Here is a 19,510-nt window from a genome sequence, read left to right as displayed (position 1 = left end):
CGCCGCTGCGGAGTACAGGCTGCTCCTGGGGAGGCCAAGAGGGGCGTCCAGGGGACTGAGTGGTTGTTTTCCAAACGCCAGCAACCAAATACATCGTCCCAATGCCGACCAGGCCTTCCACTCTCTGACACCAGTTGGGGTGTCCAACAATTCAACTCAATTCTGACGTGAAGTTAGTGCAGACACCGCAGGTGAAAGGCTCCGTCCCACAAGCCTGCCTCTGCTTTACACACCAGCCACGGTGGGGTCCCCAGGTGACCTGCACCTCTTCCCGGCTGACTAGAATTTCAGAGGGCTCCAAGTTTGATAATTAGTTAGAATGACTTACAGAACTCAGGAAAAACTACCACCAGTTTATTATGAAGGATACAAGTCAGTAACAGCCAAATGGAAGAGATACACGGGGTAAGGTATGAGGGTGGCGTTTGGGGGGCATGCAGATCCCACATGCCCTCTCCAGGCACTTAACCCTCCCAGTACCCTGATATGCTCACCAACCCATAAGCACCCTGGGCCCCGTCGTGTAGGGTTTTTATGGAGGTTTTACGTAGACGTGATTGATTAAATCATTGACCATTGGTAATTGAATAGTCTCAAGACCCTCTCCCCTCCTGCGAGGTGGGAGGGGGATGAGACTGAAAGTTACAACCTTCTAATCATGTGGTTGGTTTTTGGGGGAAACCAGCCCCCATGCTTACACTAACTAGGCCTCTCCCACAGTGAGTCATCTCATTAGCGTACAAAAGACAGTAAATTCCAAGGGTTTGGAAGCTCTGTGCCAGGAAGGTGGACAGAAACCAAATATTTATATTTTATTATATCACAGGGACAAATTCATGATAGGCCCAAGCCTCTTCAGCTCAAGCTCTGCTCAGCTAGGCAGGATGGAAGTGGTGGCGGGGAGAGGAGGCAAGCCCATAAGCCCTGCTCCTCTCTTTTGGGTGGCTGTGAGAATCTTCCTCCGCCCCTTCCTTAAAGGAGTAGGCTAGAACCCAAAACACGGTCTCACCTTCAGAATGAAGGGGTAAGGTGTTATGACCTGGGGGCTGCAGACAAGCAAAATTAAGGGAGCTCCTGCTGCTAGAAAAGGTTTAAGGAACCTGGATAAAAGAAAGAACAGAAATGGAAATTTGTCATTCTTATCAATTTAGGGGATTTTAGTTAAAAAGATCAGCTTTCGCTCTCAGGGCTATTCTCCTAAACAGTGTATCAGAGACAGAGCTGAATCTTACCGATCACCCACCAACACCCCCTCACTGAAGACCTTCCTTTCTGTTCTGACCTTCGGGTGCTCCCTTCATGACCTTTGATGTCTTGCTGATGCCTGTGACCAGCTCTGAACTCTTTGCTCTCTCTCTGTTGCCCTGGAGCCAGAGCCGTTCCTGAGGGATTTTCATGTTGCAAAGTAATTTGGCATTTACCGATAATTTACTAAACCATTTGTTTCCATATAGAGGAAGTCATGCTCGCTGAAGAAAATAAAAATGCTGGAACGTCAGCCTTAGAAGGTAAGGAAGTGCTCCAGGGCCTCATTCCTTTCGCATTTGCCCCCTCTTCTGCAGAGGCAATCTCTCTTGATCAAAAGAGGAGAAAGAAAGAAAAGAGGGGCGCTCTGGGATTTGAAACGCAAGTCTCTCTGTCATAAAATCCCTCATGCTTTAAAATGAAGGGACTTGAGTCATGGATTTAAATGTTTTTTAAAGTGATGAAAATGAAATCCAAGAGTTGCTTTGTTCCAGGGCGTGTGCTTGATACGGGCAGTGAAAAAGCCATCATACAACCAATGGCACAGAAAGGGATCTTCTTTGACAATTTGTGGGGATCATCTTGGGACCACTTTCATTGGCAGGAAGTGACATTGTTTATGAAGAACCAGAACAAATAGATACGGAGTACCTGTTACCTACTGCATTTAGATAAGCTCTAGCAAGGCTTCGGGAGCCTTGTCCCATGGGATTCAAGAGCCTCGTGTGTCAGAGGTGCTGCTGACTTCACTAACCCTGGCTCGGGTATTTAAAGGCAGGCGCCTGTGTCAGAGGGGCCTCTTGCCCACAGTCCTCAGTTCTGACCAGACTGATCCGGTTGTTCTTGTGTCCTCTCCCTGGCCTCCGCCTTCCCCGGTGTAGTGCTCCGAAGGGCAACCATCAAAAGGAGCCGGACGGAGGCCATGACGCGGGACTCCAGCGACGAGCACTGTGTCGACATCTCCTCTGTGGGTGAGTGGAGGCTGTCAGATCTCCTTTCACTGCTCTGAACCTCCTCTGAAAGGGAACATCCTGTCTTTGGAGAAACACCACCAGGAGGAAGGGAGGCCAAAGAATCCAGAACTTTGGGATGTAATTAGGAAAAGGCGTTGGAATCTAATCTAGTTGACAATGACTTACAGAAAAAGATGGACCAGGGGATACTGTTATGTGAAACATGGGGCTTAGGGCCAAGAATCCAACCCAGATTCTTCGAGTGTGGCAGATGTATCCCATCGGCATATATATCCTATCTCTCCTGGATGTGATAATGAGAACCCACTTTGGGAAATTGTTCAAAGGATCCTGAGGACACCCATTTGAGAACCTGCAATCATTTGCTTAATCATAGTAGCATCTACCTACTTCCATCGCCTGCTTCCATGTGATACTTACACAAATTCCTACTGACAACCCTTTAACATGACTGGTGTTCAACCTCAGGTTCCCTTAGAGATTCTGGCTGATGGCAGATTTTTTCCTCCCCAGATAAAAGGGAAGGGTCTGACTTCATCCTCCAAAGCAGAAGAGGCGTACAGAGCTCATCGCTGCTTTAGGCTTCCAGTGGCAGAAAAATCACAAATGCGGCAGGATGATTCCAGTGCCCGAAGCATATTTAAAAAGAAAAGCCAGAGAGAAGCCCAATCTGTTACAGACATAAACACGATCCTGTTAGGATTCAAGATACCGGCTGGATGCCTGGTGTCCTGCCTGGGGAATCTTTCCGTTTCCTAGGACTGAGGGTGCCCAGAGGAAACGCAGGGTCCCCTGCTGTGCTGTGGAAACTCTTAGCTCATAACACGTGGCAGTCCCCTAGCCCTGGGACCAAAGCTGCCCACCTTGCCCTGCGAATACCTGCTTGCCACGGAGGGTGATGTCCTTTGCAGCCTCATTCTTCCTCCTTACTTCTCCCACTTAGGCACACCCCTCGCCCGAGCCAGCATCAAGAGTACAAAGGTGGACGGGGCCTCCTACTTCCGGCACAAGGAGCGGCTTCTGCGTATCTCTATCCGCCACATGGTTAAATCCCAGGTGTTTTATTGGATTGTGCTGAGCCTTGTGGCTCTCAACACCGCCTGTGTGGCCATCGTCCATCACAACCAGCCCCAGTGGCTCACCCACCTCCTCTGTAAGTGAATGGTGACTACTGGCTTTCACGGCAGCTGCTCAATTGGGGTGTGAATGTCAAGAGAGCAAGGTGTCACGTGGGCCTGGCAGTGGTCCTGCCCACCCAGAGTTCTGCCTCTCCACCACGTTGTGACCGAGGCCAGAGCTGTCCTCAAGGGGTCGGGGTTATCACACGACCATTCCTAGCTGTCATTCATTATTGAATCAGATCAACAAATCTTTGCTGATGAGTCAACAAGATGGTGTTACACCTTGGGTAGTCTAAGGCCAGCTTAGTGCCTTAAGTAGGCTCAGTGAGAGTGTCTTGGTCACCAAAGTCCTAGGGAAAAAGTTCCTAGGGAAATGGATACCTTCAATAGACCAGAAAGGAAACGTGTAGGTCAGCTCTGGGTAAGGCTGCCGCTGGGCGCGAGTGAGGCTCCCAGAGGCTGTCACTGCCGAGAGTGTGGAGAGCGAATCCGGCTCTTTCATCAAAGCCATGCTTAAGCCCTTTCTCTCTCTCCTGAGAGCCATCTACCATTTGAAGGGCAATGACAAAGCCACCTGTCAAGAGAGCAAAGCTGACCTGTGGAGTGTGCCTGGGACTCATCCTGGGTCTGAGCGTTTTCAGACTTCGTTAGGTTTTGCCTGGCACTGAGCCGGCATGGTCACTGCAAGTCCCGCTTGTGTAGGTCCTGCTGCTGTGGAGGGTTCCTCTGTAGGTGGGGCGATTGGACCGGGGAGGGCAGAAGCCCGTGCCATCCATGGAACCAACGCTTCTGCCTTTAATGCTTTCAGACTATGCAGAATTTTTGTTTCTGGGACTCTTCCTCCTGGAGATGTCCCTGAAGATGTACGGCATGGGGCCTCGTCTTTATTTTCACTCTTCGTTCAACTGCTTTGATTTTGGGGTAAGTGCTCTGGAGCCCGCCCATCCTTCTGCCAGGTGTTGCTGTGCCACGGTTTGAGATAAGCAGCTTGCTCCGGGGCTCTGGGCGTGAAGCACTGAAATCAGAATCTATAAAAGGGGAATAGATAGGATTAGCAAAAGGGAGGTCAGGAATGAGTGAACCCTTGCCGTCCTAGGGTTTGTTTGGGTCTTTTAAATGCTCTTTTATTTTTAATGTTTTTAATGTTTTAATGTTTTACTGAACGGTAACACACATACCACAGAGTAAACACTTTGGTAAATTTTACAAAGCTACCCGTAGCCAAAGTTTTGAACCACTTATTGTCTTGGGGGAAGCCTGGGGGAGTAGGACAAAAGACTTGATTCCAGAAGGTGGTTCAATCAAAAATGAGCAACTTATATATTTATTTTTTGAGTTCACTTTAAAATTGGGAAAATTATCTGGGTATACCCTTAAACATTCACGCACATATGCACATACACACTCGTGTATTAGCAAGTCCCCACATAGACTACTTCACCCAGTGTCCACTTTCCTAAATAATATTGATATATAAATGTGTGCGTTACTAACAGTCTTCAAGGTGCTCTCACGTACATATTTGTCCTCCACTGCTTGCAGGGGTCTGATGTCCACGATGTTAGGTGCTGGGAGTTAGGCTGCCCGTTTACACATGAGTAAATAGGAGACCTCGTGGGCAAGTTCACACAGCCAGTTAGCAGCAGAAGTAGGTTTCAAAACTTTGGGTTCCTGAACCATCTCTCTTTCTGCCAAACCTACTTCTTTTTCTGCCAAATCTCCAGTTAGGTGCTAACGATTCTGAGCCCTTGCCAATCTGCATTTTAACTTGGAACATATGCTTCTGGGTACAGGCAATTTTCAGGCATAATAACTAGTGAAAGCCCATTTTCACCTTAGTTTCCTTATGTACATACTTTTCAGCATTGCTGTGAGAATTAATTTTTGTTCTTTCTCCTAGTGCAATGTGTGGAATATAGTAGGCTTTCAATAAACACATAATTAAAGCATAAAACAAATTGGATGGTTGATTTGACGTTGCTATTTCTATAGCAGTCAGATTCTACGCCACCAAGTAGTACCATCACGTTGGGGTATGGGGTCCTGAGTGACTGAAAGATACAGGTGACTGAAACATTCTTGTTAGCACTAAATTCTAGGACAATGAGAGAACGTGGATCTTCTCAGAGGTTTTTGTATTGGAATGCAACGTGTATTAATTTAAACTTGTTTTCTCATTTGAGGACCACTCTTTTGTCTGTTCAAGGTGTTATAAGAACAGTATGGCTGTCAGATGTGTGCAGAAGTGGTGAATGACTACTGCAGTTTTCACAAAGGACAGAACAGCAGTCAGTAAAGCAATCTGTAGTATGAAGGAGGAAATTTAGCAAGGGGAGTGGGGAGCAGTGGGGAGAGAGGTGGTAGAGTCTTGTTTTTCCTTGGCAGCCTTCACAAACAGGTGGTCCTGTTGCAGGTGGGCTGGGTGGGGGAGGGGGGAGTTTGAATTTCACAATGGCCCAGTGAGAGCTGTTGGTTGCGGAATACAAGATTGCTCCTCTCTCCTCTTCCTCATTCACCTCCTCCTCCTTTTCCTCTTCTCACCGTGGCTGGGTTTGGCTCTTTAGGTCACAGTGGGCAGCATCTTTGAAGTGGTCTGGGCGATCTTCAGACCTGGTACATCTTTTGGAATCAGTGTCTTGCGAGCTCTCCGGCTTCTAAGAATATTTAAAATAACCAAGTAAGTGATCAGAATCTAGACTCTTCCCAACCACCTTCGAGAGTGGATGCTTCTCTCTGCCTTATTATATTCATTTCCTTCCATCCCCACATGCCCTTACCACATGATCCCCTTTCTGACTCCACCCCCCACTCCGTTCTCCAGTTCCTTCTTCTTCTCCGAAGATTAAACCAGAAAAATGCCCATGATGCCATATCCTGTGCCACATTCCCAAGGGAGCCACATTATTGCTGTCATCTCTCCTTCCTACAAGTATGCAGATGCGGCTTATCTCATAGACCACCAGGCAGATGCCCAGCTGTGCATGGAGATAATTTGGTATTTAGTGTTCACTGCTGTAATGCTGTCTGGGTTTTTTGTAGGTATTGGGCATCCCTCCGGAATTTGGTGGTCTCCTTGATGAGTTCCATGAAGTCAATCATCAGTTTGCTCTTCCTTCTCTTCCTCTTCATCGTTGTCTTTGCTCTCCTAGGAATGCAGCTGTTTGGAGGCAGGTAAGCACCAATGAACTCTGCATCCAAAGGAGCCTCAAAACCTAGACTTCAACCTGTGAGCGTTGGGGTCACTAATTTGATTGCCATGTTAACTATCTCGTTTGTTCGTGTCTGTGGCTCAAATCAACCACGAGCATGTGTGTGGAACAGATATCTCTGTTTTTAATCTGTTCACACTGTACAGGGTTCTTATTGAGGGGACCCCTCTCTCTGGAGCTGTCCCTGAAAGGTACAGCCTGGGGCTTTGTAACTCAGGATCGGCCCAGACCCCATCCCATTACCAGGGCCCTTCAAGTGCACAGTCCCCCAGTAGTAGTCACCAAAACTGTCTTCATAAGTTACTGGGATGAGGGGAGAGTAGGGCACAGGGGGATGTGGAGAAAGGGGAAAAGTAGTGATGAAAACGGCATAATCTCGGGAAAGGAAAACTTGGTCATTTCATTCTCTCTGAATTTCCTTTTTCAGGTTCAACTTTAATGATGGGACTCCTTCAGCAAACTTTGACACCTTCCCTGCAGCCATCATGACTGTATTCCAGGTATGAGACGTTAAAAAATGTTACTTGGGATCCCTTGGTGCACACACTATAAAATGATGTGTTAAGAGAATCTCCCTTTCCTCTCCAAGCTCCTCTCAGGCAGCTGGGTACTCTTGCTTACTGAGTAATCATCACCACGATAATCCCTAGCATTTCTATAGCTATGTCCTTACCAATAATAAAAGAGCTCTATTGTGATGACCTCATTGGCTTTCTCCTTACACTTGTGAGTTTGCAAGAGATGTTAGTCAAAGTCATTCAGCAACATCGCATTTCTGGTTCTATGAAATTGGAAGTATCTTCAAACCCACCTGTGCATTTAAAGAAGCATCTTTTCCACGCACCCCCCCCCCAAAAATTTGTTTTTAAATCATGGGGGAAACTCAATCAATAATGTCTAAGAGCTAAAGGAGAACGCTATTTAGCCAGAATCTGAGGCTGAACCAGAACCCAGGTTTCCAGAACTGGAGCCCATGAGGCCCTTTCCAATAATGCTGCTGTCTCAGGAACTGTATCTTGGCAACTCCTGGGGACAGTCAGGCAGTGACCAGACCACCTCATCTGTGTGATTCCCACAGGCCGGGCAAAGCTGATGTTTGGGTCAGGGTGAGGAGACTCTATATTTTGAGGAATAGAATCTTTCCTTTTGATGTTCTCCTTCTGTTTTCAATGTCTCTTACATATCAGAAGGAAGTTGAGGATTATTCATGGCCGTGACACTTTTTTCTCTCTCGCAGGATAATCAAGCAAGGGGTAGATGGAAAAGACCCAGGCCCAGAATTTTCCCCCTTCCGTTGACCCCATTTTCTCATCCAACCCAGGTCTCTGATTTGCCTGTTGTTTGCTTTGCGTAGATCCTGACGGGTGAGGACTGGAATGAGGTGATGTACAATGGGATCCGCTCCCAGGGTGGGGTCAGCTCAGGCATGTGGTCAGCTATCTATTTCATTGTGCTCACCTTGTTTGGAAACTGTATCCTTTCTAAAAGGCTTCTCTTGGGCTGCCTGCAGGGACCAGCATGTGAGGAGGAGGAGGTGATGGTAGTGGTGCTGATGGTGGTAATAGTGGGGGGGCGGGGTAGCACTGGGGTGACCATTGCTAGGTGTACTAAGAGGCACAAGGATCCCGACCTAAGGAACATCTGCTAGTTGGGTAAAGAAGATAAATATAAGCAAGTATCATCCAAATGATCAGATATCATAATATCTAAGTTATCAGATTATCATCACAAATAAAAACATATGAGTCTTATAGTAAATGGTTGGAGATACAATGAGCTGGGGAAAATAAGAAAAGACAGAGATCACTATGGGCTGAAATAGTGACAAGATTATAATACTAATGAATTAATTATATGGTTTTTTTTTTTACTTTTTTAAAAAAGACTTTTTAATTTAAGTATAGTTGATTTACAATGTTGTATTAGTTTCAGGTGTACAGCAAAGTTATTCAGTTACACATATATATATATTTTTCAGATTCTTTTCCCTTATAGGTTATTACAAAATATCGAGTATAGTTCCCTGTGCTATACAGAAGGTCCTTGTTGGTTATCTATTTTTTATATAGTACTGTGTATATGTTAATCCCAGACTCTTAATTTATTCCTCCTTCCCCCTTTCCGCTTTGGTAACCATAAGCTTGGTTTTCTATGTCCGTGGATCTATTTCTGTTTTGTATATAAGTTCATTTGTATCATGTTTTTTAGATTCCACATATAAACGATATCCTATGATATTTGTCTTTCTCTGTCTGGCTTACTTCACTTGGTATGATAATCTCTAGGTCTATCCATGTTGCTGCAAATGGCAATATTTCATTCTTCTTTATGGCTGAGTAGTATTCCACTGTATATATATCCCACATCTTCTTTATCCATTCATGTGTCAATGGACATTCAGGTTGCTTCTATGTCTTGGCTATTGTAAATAGTGTGCAATGAACATTGGGGTGCATGTATCTTTTCGAATTCTAGTTTTCTCCAGAATATATGCCCAGGAGTGGGATTGCAGGATCATGTGGCAGCTCTATATGTTAATATAGAACAGAGCCTTCCACATAGTAAGTTCTCAAAAATATTAGTATCATGATTAATGCTGATACTACTGAGCATAGCTGACATTTATCGTACTTGTGCTGTTCATGAGACCCTGTACTAAAGGCTTTCCAGGCACTATTGCATCTAATCCTTACCTTATAAGACTTAGAGGAAATAACTTAATCAAAGTCAAACAGTTAGTAAGTTGTGAAGGGAGACTAGAAACTAAGTGCACTTAATTCCAAAATCCATGGCTGGTCGTGGGCTCTAGACCAGAAAGATTTAGGTTTTAATCCCAGCAACTCTGTTTACCAGCTGTGTGGCCTTGGGAAAGTCACTTAATCTCTCTGAGCACCTAGTTTCCACATCTGAAAGGAAAAAGCAATATCTCTCTCCTTTGATGGTTATGAATAGTAAATGAGATAATTTGCTCGAATGTTACATTATAAACTGCAAACTTCTACATGATCATTAGAAGTTTTGAGGGGTGGGACTTGCGTTGAATTGGGATTGCTAGAGTGAAAAGGGACAGCCATGTGCTGCAGCTATATTTTTGCATTTTCCATAGTCTCACAGAACAGGGATACTTCTTTAAGTTTTCTGCCCTGAAAACTTCTAGGGGCCAGAACAGACTATAAACTAAACATGAAAAACCCATAAAAAGAAAGCTAGGCAGTGAGTCACAGAAATGGAAGCCCAGTTTGTCACAAAGTAGCTCACTTTGCCCTCTGGGAGCTTTGATTCAGGTATTTCTTTGTCCTGTACAAAGAGATGACATGTGGAAGGAGAGAAGACATATTCTGCATCAAACAGAGTTGCATAACATCTCTCTCCCTCCCCCGACAGCCCCTGCTTAAGTGACTCTTTGGGGTGGTTTCTGCTCCTGCTGGTGTCCCAGGCAGGAAAGGCCTGGGGATGCCCTCTCAGCCTTGCTGGAGCCTTTGGCTTTTCTTACTTGCCCATCCTTAACTCATCACCCCAGACACACTGCTGAATGTGTTCTTGGCCATCGCTGTGGACAATCTGGCCAATGCCCAGGAGCTGACCAAGGTAAGCATTGTTCTCCGGGGATCCGATGGTTCTCTAGTGCCGTTGGGTGCCTGCTGGCCTTTGGGGCTGCATCCAAAAGTCTGCGTTGCCTGGCTCAAGCCTGCCAGGAAGGCCCCTTCTGGGAGCTTGTGGACAGCTGGAGAGCCACACATCCATGAAAGGAGCCTGCTTCACCCTCGCTGAGTTTGCTGAGCCTTGGAGCAGACTGGATCTCTCATGGGACGTAGAAGATAATCACTTAGTCACTGCAAACTCCCAAAGATATCCTTTGCAGAATTACGCCCTGGAAAAGAAAGAAAACACCAAAGTCCTGGATTTAAGTCCCACCTCTGCTCCTGTGACCTGTGGCTGTGCGACCTCAATCATGTGCCTTCATACTTCTGGGTTTGGGGGTGAGAGGGGCCAGGAGCATCTCTGTTCCTAGACTGTGTCTCCTGGGGTACTCCAGTGGCCATGGTCATCTTGAGGGAAGTTTCAATGAAGCTAGTTGCTACATTGCTCAAAGAACTGTTCCTTTCTTTCCTCTGAGTCATTTCTTCAGGGGTGGAGGCAATACTGATTGCAGTGGGATGGTCTAGGGAGATGAGTGAAAACTTCTCCCCACGTAATACACATTTGGTTTGGGGCAGAGCCCATAGCAACCTGGTGATGTTTCCGTGACTGCTCTTCCCTACGTCCTTGAGGGTCTTCTTCTCTGCAGGCAGGGAAAAATACCAGCTCTAGTATCTGAAAAGCTGGCTGTGAGTCGTGCATCGACCACTCACTGGCTCTTTTAGCTTGTGCTTGACCCCTGGTCTCCATTAGCCTTGCTTCCTTTATCTGTAAAAAAGGAATGATATATCTGCCTTGCATACCTCACAGGAGTACTGCAAGGATCAAGTAAAATGATGTGTGTGAAAACCAGAGCAGGCTGTGAAGATGTGTGTATTCCTAGGAGCTCTAGTCATTTTACCTGAACCGGCTTTCCTTGCTGTCATCACATAGAGGGACATTTATGAGCAGGAATGTGGGTGAGGGGATAAGGTCCCTGCCTGGGGCCCCAGGGTGGGGTCACTTAGCTGTGCAGGGAAGAGGGCGTGATGGGAAGTGTGGTGTTTACTTCAGGGGGCTGTGCCTGGAAGGTCCCCCTCCATCACTTCCAGACGCTGCAGAGCACCTGAGAAGTGTCGGCTCTGGCCTCTGACCTCCACAACCCCGGCCAGCTCCCCTGAGGCCTGGCACTGGGGTAGAACTGCACGGCTGTCCTGAGAAGGTGGGGCAGGGTGGAGGCCAGAATTGCTGGCCAGGAGGCTGCTGTCTCAAGGGGGCTGGCTGCTGGCCACCCGAGGTCTGTGAGCCAACCTGACCTCATTCTGCCTTGTTTCACCTCTTGCCCTTCTTGTCTCGCTTCGCCTGGTCTCCAGAACGCCTTCTGGGGAGAGCCATGGGAGCTGCTGTCCTTCACGAGGATCCCAGACAAAGCCCTCTCTGCTTTGTGTCTAGGATGAACAGGAAGAAGAGGAGGCCTTCAACCAGAAACACGCGCTGCAGAAGGCCAAGGAGGTCAGCCCGATGTCTGCACCCAACATGCCTTCCATCGAGTGAGTCGCTGTCCCCACTTCACAGACCCCTGGGCTCCTGTGCTGACAGCCAGTTGCTCAATTCCAAAGCTGTGAACTCTCACAGGGCGCCTGCTCCATGCCAGGAAACGTCCTGTGAATACAGCAGTGAGCAAGACAGGCTCTCTTTTTTTCACAGAGCTTTTATTTCAGTGAGCAAGATAGCTGATAAATACACGAAATAATTTTAGATAGTGAGAATAGCTATCAAATACATATAACAGGGTACTAAGGCAGAGGAACAGGAATTGGGTGGAGTACCTTCGGGCGATCTGGGAGGGGTTCTCTGAAGAGATGATAGTTAAGCAGAGACCTAAATGTGTCGAAGATGGTCGTGTGACGTTACGAAGGTGGAACATCCCCAGCAAGACCCAGTGTGGCTGGTATGAAGGGAGCAAGGGGGAAGAGAAGGAGACATGGCCCGGGAGGTTCTGAAGGCCCAGGTGAAGGACTTTAGCTTTTATTCTAGTTACAACCATAGGAGGGTCTAGAGGGGAAGGGTGGATAGGTTAGGATTTACACTTTTAAAAGGTCCCTGTGCTCTGTGGAGATGGACTGTAGGGGCCCAGACTGGAGCCAGGAAGACAGAGGTTGGCTCTTAGAGTAAAGTAGGTGAGAGCTGGTGGTGGTTTAGACAGACCATGGTAGCAATGGAGAAGATGAGAAGTCATCCCATTCAGTCTGTATTTTGGAGGGAGAACCAATAGGATGAGCTGATGGAATAAATGTGATGGAGGTGGGGATGAAAAAAAAAAAAGAGAAGAAACAAACGTTTCTCCCAGGTTTTTAGGTTTGAACCTAAGCAACTGGGTAGATGATGGTGGTATTTACTGCTAGCCTGGAGAACAGTGGAAATCCAAGGTTCATTTTGGCCACGTTAAATTTGAGATGCTTGTAAGACATGCAAGTGAAGATGTTGAACGGGCTGTTGGCCTGTGAGTCTGGAGTTTAGAAGTCGGGGTTAGAAATAAGGATTTGGGGGAGCGTTTGCATTTGGACGGCATTTTAGCTGTCAGCCCGGGCGGGCTGACTCAGGGAGAGGTGGGCTGGAGAAGCGAGGAGCTGAGAACAGAGGCCAGAGCACTCCGGGCCTCGAGGAAAACCCGCGAGGAGACTGATGGGGAGCAGCCCGGAGGTGGGAGAGAGAACGAGGGAGCGTGGTGTCCTGGAGACGTGGAGAAGAACACGCTTCCAGACGGAGGGAGTGGACGGCGGAGCTCAGGACCATTGAAAGATCACGTAAGATGAGAACAGAAAAGGGAGCGTTGGGTTTGGCAAAATGAACGCTGTTAGCGACCTTCCCGAGAGCCGTTTCAGTGGCCCAGTGGGAACAGAATCCAGTTGGAGCGGATTAGGGAGAGAATGGGAGGTGATAAATTAGAGTGGCGAGTGTAGACTCTTTGAGGATCCAGCCTGGCCCTGTGGCTGCTGGTGGAACCGGCAGGCCATGGGCCCTGCGGGGCGACTGACCACTGTATGGTGCTGGGGGAGGGCCTTGGAGAAGGGCCTTGAGAAGTGACCACAGAACCACGGAATTCCTGTTGTGGCTTCTTGGCCGTCCTGAGAACTTAGTGAGGGGTCCTGGGGTATCACTGGGGAGGGTCTGAGAGCCCTGGCAGCTGGACCTCTAGCCTGGCCCCAGACCCTGTCATCTATTACTAGAAGCTGATCAGGGGGGAGCCCTTCTCTGCCCAGAGCTCGTGTGAAAGCCTATGAATGTCGTCGGCCTCGCCTTGTAGGAACATTCCAGAGTTATGTGTGGGGACCTCCCTCCCCTGCATGAGAAAAAAACTCCCCTCCCCCCTCCCCCCGGCAAATTTTTTAAAGATTGATGAAGAAAGGTGAAACAACTCCTTGCTCCCTAGAGCATTCTCTGGGCCTTGAGCAGTTTCTACTCCACTTTCCCTGCGCTCATGAGCCTGGGCTAAAAATACATATACACAGGTATCCAAACATGCTGGTGGGTAGGGCTGGCTGTCACTTAGCAGTAGGTGGTTCTATTTACTGAGATGAGGAAGCCTGGAGGAGGAGTGGGTTAGAGATACGCGGGGGAAGGATGCTTGGCCCAGAGTAGAAAATCACTATTTATGGAATGAAAGAATGAATGAGATGCTGGTAGGCACATGGCAGTAGGCATTGAGCTGTGTGCGTATCCGGCCACAGTGAGGTGGGAGAGGTGCTGTGACCATCCAAGATGAGCAGAGATCCAGGCTTTGGGTGCAGTGCTTGTGCTGCGAGGTGGGTGCTACAGGTGGAACGTTGTCAGGGTGTGTGTGCGCTGCCTGGGCTTACAGCCCAGACTCCTGACTTCCGGACTACGGTATAACTAAGTGCGAATGTGGTGTCCATAGAGAAACACGGAAAGAACATTGTTACAAATTAAAAGGCCCAAGTGCTAGTCGTAGCTCGGTCCCTCACACGCTGAGGGAACCTCCTGGCATCTCAGAATCCCTGTTTCCCCATCTTCGAAATGAAGAATACCAACCACCCTTCCTGATCCACAGGGTCCTTGCAAGGTGTATGTGAGGTCATATATGCATGAGTTGGAAAGATGCTTCTCTGTGATTTTAGGTATGAAGACATATTAGTGGTTGTGATGGGATATGAGTCTGGATCTTTGTATGTGCGACTGGAGAAGTGAAGTTTGAAGTGTGTATCTGATTTGTGTGGAAATTAGAGGTTGGTTCTCTCTTTTGCCTGGCGCGCGTGTGTGTGTATGCGCGTGTGCGTGTGCGCATATGTGGGTATGCACACATGTGAGCATGTAAGAGAGAGAGAATTCTTCCATGTAATTACACTCTTACACATGTGCTCCTAGGGGGCTGGCATTTGAATATCTGAGAATTTGCAAATAGCCAGTGGAAGGTGCTTTTCCTGGTGGGAGTGCATGCTGCCCGTCTAGAGCGTGTGCTTCCCTTTCTCTGTGCTGCCCGTGCTTCCTGGCATGGCCACTCTGCGTGCATTGCAGCTGTCAATGCTGAGGGGTGCATTCATTTGCGGAGCTCACAGGTGTCTCCACAGTGATACCCACATCCATTCCAGGGGTGCTTATGTGCATTGTGCCTCCTCAGGCTCAGACCAGCTGCCTCCGCTCCCTTTGCCCACCGTGGACCACGCTTCTCTGCAGATGTGGACACGGTGTTTGAACAGTGCTAGTTTGCCTGCGTGTTCTCCACTGGTGGGTGTCAGTTTCATCGGGGAAGGAGCAGCATTTGCCAACCTCCCAGGTCCAGGCAGGGCCCATTGGGCCAGACTGGGTTTGTCAGCCCAGGAACTGGGGCAAGCTCATTCCACAGGTGTCCCAGACGTGCAATCCTCCACCTAAGCACTGACAGCTTCATTTTTCCTGTTTGCCTTTGTGGGTGATGCCTCTACCCTACCATTCTGACCTTCCTTGTGTTTGAAAGGACACAACACGTGTGTATCTGTAGAAGAGATTTTTCCCTGTGCAAGGCCAGGAAGGTTAATACTGTGCTTTACCCAGCTGAATAGACTGAACATTGAAGGCCTCTGGTCAGGGCCACTGCATTGCACACATGCAGGGGGCACTGCTTACATCCTGAAGTATGTGGACAGCAGCCCACGGAGTGGTGGCCCCGCCTTTGGCCGTGGGCTACTTGGTGGCCTCGATGGTGTGCATGGCAGTGCATTTGTTCCCTGCATGTTGTGTGAGATTGGAGTGATGAGCTGGGGAGTCACACCCTTGTGAATATCCTAGAAATGATCAGGGGGAAATACAACTCTTTGTCCAAGTTTACAGGGTTTCCAAAATAGGTCTCTGAAGGATATTTAGGTGAAAGCGTGAGTGCCAGTGGGGCTTGATGACTGAGTATCCGAAGCTGTTACCTCCGGGAAGCAATAGACCCTTTGTGTGCCCGCATGTTTGCTTCAATACTAGATCCGTGTGTTTGCACACAGCAAGGAACCAAGGTCACCCCCTTGGAGAGCTGAAGGTTGGGAGTGTACAGAGGGCAGCAGACACGTAGGGGATTCTGCACCTCTCCCCGGAGATCGGCTGGTGGCCGTGGGGCTTGCGGGTCCTAGAGGTCAGGATAAACTGAACCTGTCCATTTTTCTTCCCCAGAAGAGACAGAAGGAGAAGACACCACATGTCGATGTGGGAGCCACGCAGCAGCCACCTGTATGTGTGTACCGGTTTGCGTGTTTGTGAGTGGTTACGTGTGGGTGCGGGGACACCGTGTCTTTGTCCTTGCCGTGGGCAGAGTGGCATCGGGCGTGCACGTGTCAGTGTGTGCCATGGTGTGTGCGTGGGCGTTCCGTGCACATGGTTTGTGGATCTGCCCCTCCGCACCTCTCACCATGTGCCTATCTCAGTGTGCGTCTCAGGTATGTGACCCCGTGTGCAGTTTGCTCTTCCGTGTGGCCTGTGAGTGGGCATGTGTCGGTGTGGGTCGTTAGTGCCGGTGGGGTGCCTTTCACGCAGGCACTTGTGGACAGCACGTGTGGGCCCCAGTGAGGATGCGTGTGGGCACATGTGAGCATCCCCTGCACGGGCTCTAGGCGTGCGCCCGCAGGCGTGTGTGAGTGTGGGCATAGGCGTCCACCCCACCCCCCCCGTGGGAGCCCACTCTCTGTGTCACGTTTGTGTGTTCCCGCTGCCACGTGAATGCTCAGCCAGGCCCCTGAGCTGGACTGTTCAGCGGTTGTTTCGAGTATGAGTTGCTGGTGGTCCCTGGACATAGAGTCCTGTGGATTTTATTAGTGGTTGTGGAAGAGACCCCACTGCATCACTGCAAGAGTGATGCCAAGACCTTTCATAACACGGGTCTGCTCGCCACTGTCATCCGTCACCCTTGGATAGTACCTGCCCATTGTATTTCTCAGCCCTGGCTCTCCCAGGCTGTCCTCAGAAAGGGAAAGGAGAGGGAGAGGAGGAGGAAGAAAGGCCTCTCACCTTGAACTAAGGGCCATTGGTGGGCACAGAGCAGGTACAGGCTGCTGCCCTGAAAGCAGAGGGGAGCTGGGGGAGCGGACATCTGGTAAGCCTTCGTACTACTGTCCTGGGGACCGGGACTCAATCCTGGGCTGACCCCACCCCTCTCAGCTCCTGCGGAGCAGTGATTAGAGCGGGAAGCCCCACGGACCGGGGGACAGTGGTCCCACCACCCCCTCGGCCCCTCGCGTCTTTCTGTGCACCCTGTCTGCAGGTCCTGGGCTCTCCCGTTCGCTCCCTGCACTGTGTGTCCCCCCCATCCCACGGCCACCGAGGGCTGGCCTCTGCCCCGTGGCCGCCCTCCCTGGCCCTTAGCCGTCAGCTCTGACCAAGCCCTCGCCCTCTCCCCTTTGCCAGGAGGGAGCGAAGGCGCCGACACCACATGTCGGTGTGGGAGCAGCGCACCAGCCAGCTGAGAAGGCACATGCAGATGCCCAGCCAGGAGGCCCTCAACAAGGAGGAGGCCCCACCCATGAACCCCCTCAACCCCCTCAACCCCCTGAGCTCCCTCCACCCACTCAATGCCCACCCCAGCCTCTACCGGAGACCCAGGCCCATCGAGGGGCCGGCCCTGGGCCTGGGTCTGGAGAAGTGTGAGGAGGAGCGCGTCAGCCGCGGGGGGTCCCTCCAGGGGGACGGAGGGGACCTGTCGAGTGCCCTGGACAACCAGAGGAGCCCCGTGTCCCTGGGCAAACGGGAGCCGCCCTGGCTGGCCAGGCCCTGTCATGGGAACTGTGACCCGACCCAGCAGGAGGCCGGGGGCGGGGAGACCGTGGTGGCCTTCGAGGACCGGGCCAGGCACAGGCAGAGCCAGCGGCGCAGCCGGCACCGCCGCGTCAGGACGGAGGGCAAGGAGTCCTCCTCCGCTTCCAGGAGCAGGTCTGCCAGCCAGGAGCGGAGTCTGGATGAAGCTGTGCCCAGTGAGGGGGAGAGGGACCTCGAGCCCAGGGACAGCCACGGGGGCAAGGAGCCCACAATCCAGGAGGAAGAGCGATCCCAGGACTTAAGGAGGTAAATGAGACGCAGGAGCATGCCCGAGGCATGCAGCGTGGCTGGAGTTAGGGGTTCTTCAGCGTGAGCCCTTCCAAGCCTCGGTTTCCCCTGTAGTAAAATGGAGGTGATGCTAATGCGCCTTTTACGAGGCGTGTGTAAATATGACGGCGGTGGCGTCCACCCCCCTGAACACCAGGGCATCTCCTGTTGGGAGTGGGTAGTGGATGAATGGATAGGAGTAAAGGCAGTGGGTACTGTCTGTGGATACTGCCTGGCTGGGTGGGGTGGGAGGCACCGGATGCCAGTGCTCTCCAGCAGGGCTGCTTAGGCTCCCCGCACTTCTGCTTCTCGCCAGGCGTATCAGACGTTTCGGAACAGCTTCTCGATCTGAGCACCGCCTGTGTCCCCCTCTCTCTTCACAGGACCAATAGTCTGATGGTGCACAGACGCTCCGGGCTGGCAGGAGCCCTCGACGAGGCCAACACACCCCTCGCCCTGCCCCAACCAGAGCTGCAAGCGGAGAAGGATGCAGCGCTGACGGAACAGGAGCCGGAGGGCAGCAGTGAGCAAGCCCTGCTGGGGGACGTGCAGCTGGACATGGGCCGGGTCATCAGCCAGAGTGAGCCCGACCTCTCCTGCACCACGGCCAACACGGACAGGGCTGCCCCCGAGAGCACCAGCGTCACCATCGCCATCCCTGACGTGGACCCCTTGGTGGACTCGACCGTGGTGCACAGTGAGAACACAGTTCCTGTCCCCTTCACCCCCATTGCTCATCGTGCCCGGGGCTGGGGGAGTCTTGGCTCTGGAATCATCCCTGGAGAGCTGCGTGGAAAACCCCACCAGAGGGATGAACTCACTCTTCAACATGTAAAAAAAAAACAGCAGCAGTTTTTTTCCCAGTTTGCAAGAAAAATAAGTTAGAATTTTCTCAATCTTAAGTTTTGCCCATAAAATGTCCTTAGGCCTTTGGCCCCTGTGACCATCCTAGAGTCTTCAGAGAGATCACACGTGATTTTTGACCCATTTTTATATTCAGCTATTTGATTTATTGTATGAATATCTGACGGCATTCTCTGGGACCCCCCAGGTGCTCTGCCACTTGACAGTTTGGGGACCGTTGCTGGAACAGAAGATGGCAGGTGGGCTGGGGCCGGCACTGGCTGTGCGCAGTGTGTAGCCTCCTAAACCCTGTGTCTCTCGAGGCCTCAGTTTATCATCTGTGAAGTGAGGGCATCGAACCGGATGACCTCCGAGATCTTTCCCTGTGCTAACATTTTATGAATCTATTACTCTTATCTACTCTCTTTCTCCTAGGAGCTCTTAGTCACACTTTCTCTTATAGTTCCTAAAGGCAATGGATGTTCACCTGTGAGACCTTAAACGGAAACAACCCAAAAGCACTTAACCCACACCCATCCCTGCCCTGACACCCTACCCATCTCTGCATTAATCCCACCATCCACCTTATCATCACTGAATCATGACCACAGGATTCCACTCTTGCTTTTTTTCCTCTCTTTCTTTCCCCATATTTTTCTCTTTTCACAGAACAGTCCTCTCTCCCTGTTTTTCTCTCTCCCACTTCTGTCTCTGTTTCTTCACCTTCTCAAAGTGAAGAAAATGTCTCAAAGTATTCTTCAGAGTACCAGTACTACTTTAAAAAGTGAAATCTCGCATATCCGGTGCCCCTGGGGTTGACTTGGGTGGGCATGTCTCAGGATCTCAGACTCACAACCTTTTTTTCTGTCTTACTTAATTTTATGTTCTAATAATGAAGTTTTGGGGGCCCTCCACAACATTAAGAAAGTTTGACCCCCCTCTGTTC

General features: G+C 50.0%; 1 protein-coding gene across 1 annotated transcript in view; it reads left to right on the top strand.

The window, feature by feature from the left end:
* Positions 1-19,510, top strand: part of CACNA1E (calcium voltage-gated channel subunit alpha1 E) — a gene marked incomplete at its 5' end in the record, with an annotated part of 365,198 nt that overhangs the window by 283,550 nt on the left and 62,138 nt on the right. The window contains 13 exons of the mRNA XM_079916590.1: positions 1,455-1,508; positions 2,127-2,216; positions 3,163-3,372; positions 4,149-4,261; positions 5,905-6,017; positions 6,380-6,511; positions 6,977-7,049; positions 7,904-8,021; positions 10,070-10,137; positions 11,620-11,717; positions 15,820-15,876; positions 17,047-17,700; positions 18,105-18,418. Coding sequence (XP_079772716.1) covers positions 1,455-1,508; positions 2,127-2,216; positions 3,163-3,372; positions 4,149-4,261; positions 5,905-6,017; positions 6,380-6,511; positions 6,977-7,049; positions 7,904-8,021; positions 10,070-10,137; positions 11,620-11,717; positions 15,820-15,876; positions 17,047-17,700; positions 18,105-18,418 — 2,094 coding nt within the window. The remainder of the gene's footprint in view (positions 1-1,454; positions 1,509-2,126; positions 2,217-3,162; positions 3,373-4,148; positions 4,262-5,904; positions 6,018-6,379; positions 6,512-6,976; positions 7,050-7,903; positions 8,022-10,069; positions 10,138-11,619; positions 11,718-15,819; positions 15,877-17,046; positions 17,701-18,104; positions 18,419-19,510) is intronic.

Source organism: Stenella coeruleoalba, assembly GCF_951394435.1.
Source record: "Stenella coeruleoalba genome assembly, chromosome: 1".
In the NCBI taxonomy this organism is placed as follows: Eukaryota; Metazoa; Chordata; class Mammalia; order Artiodactyla; family Delphinidae; genus Stenella; species Stenella coeruleoalba.
The sequence above is the reverse complement of the archived record's forward strand: the minus strand, read 5'-3'. Positions and strand labels throughout refer to the sequence as shown.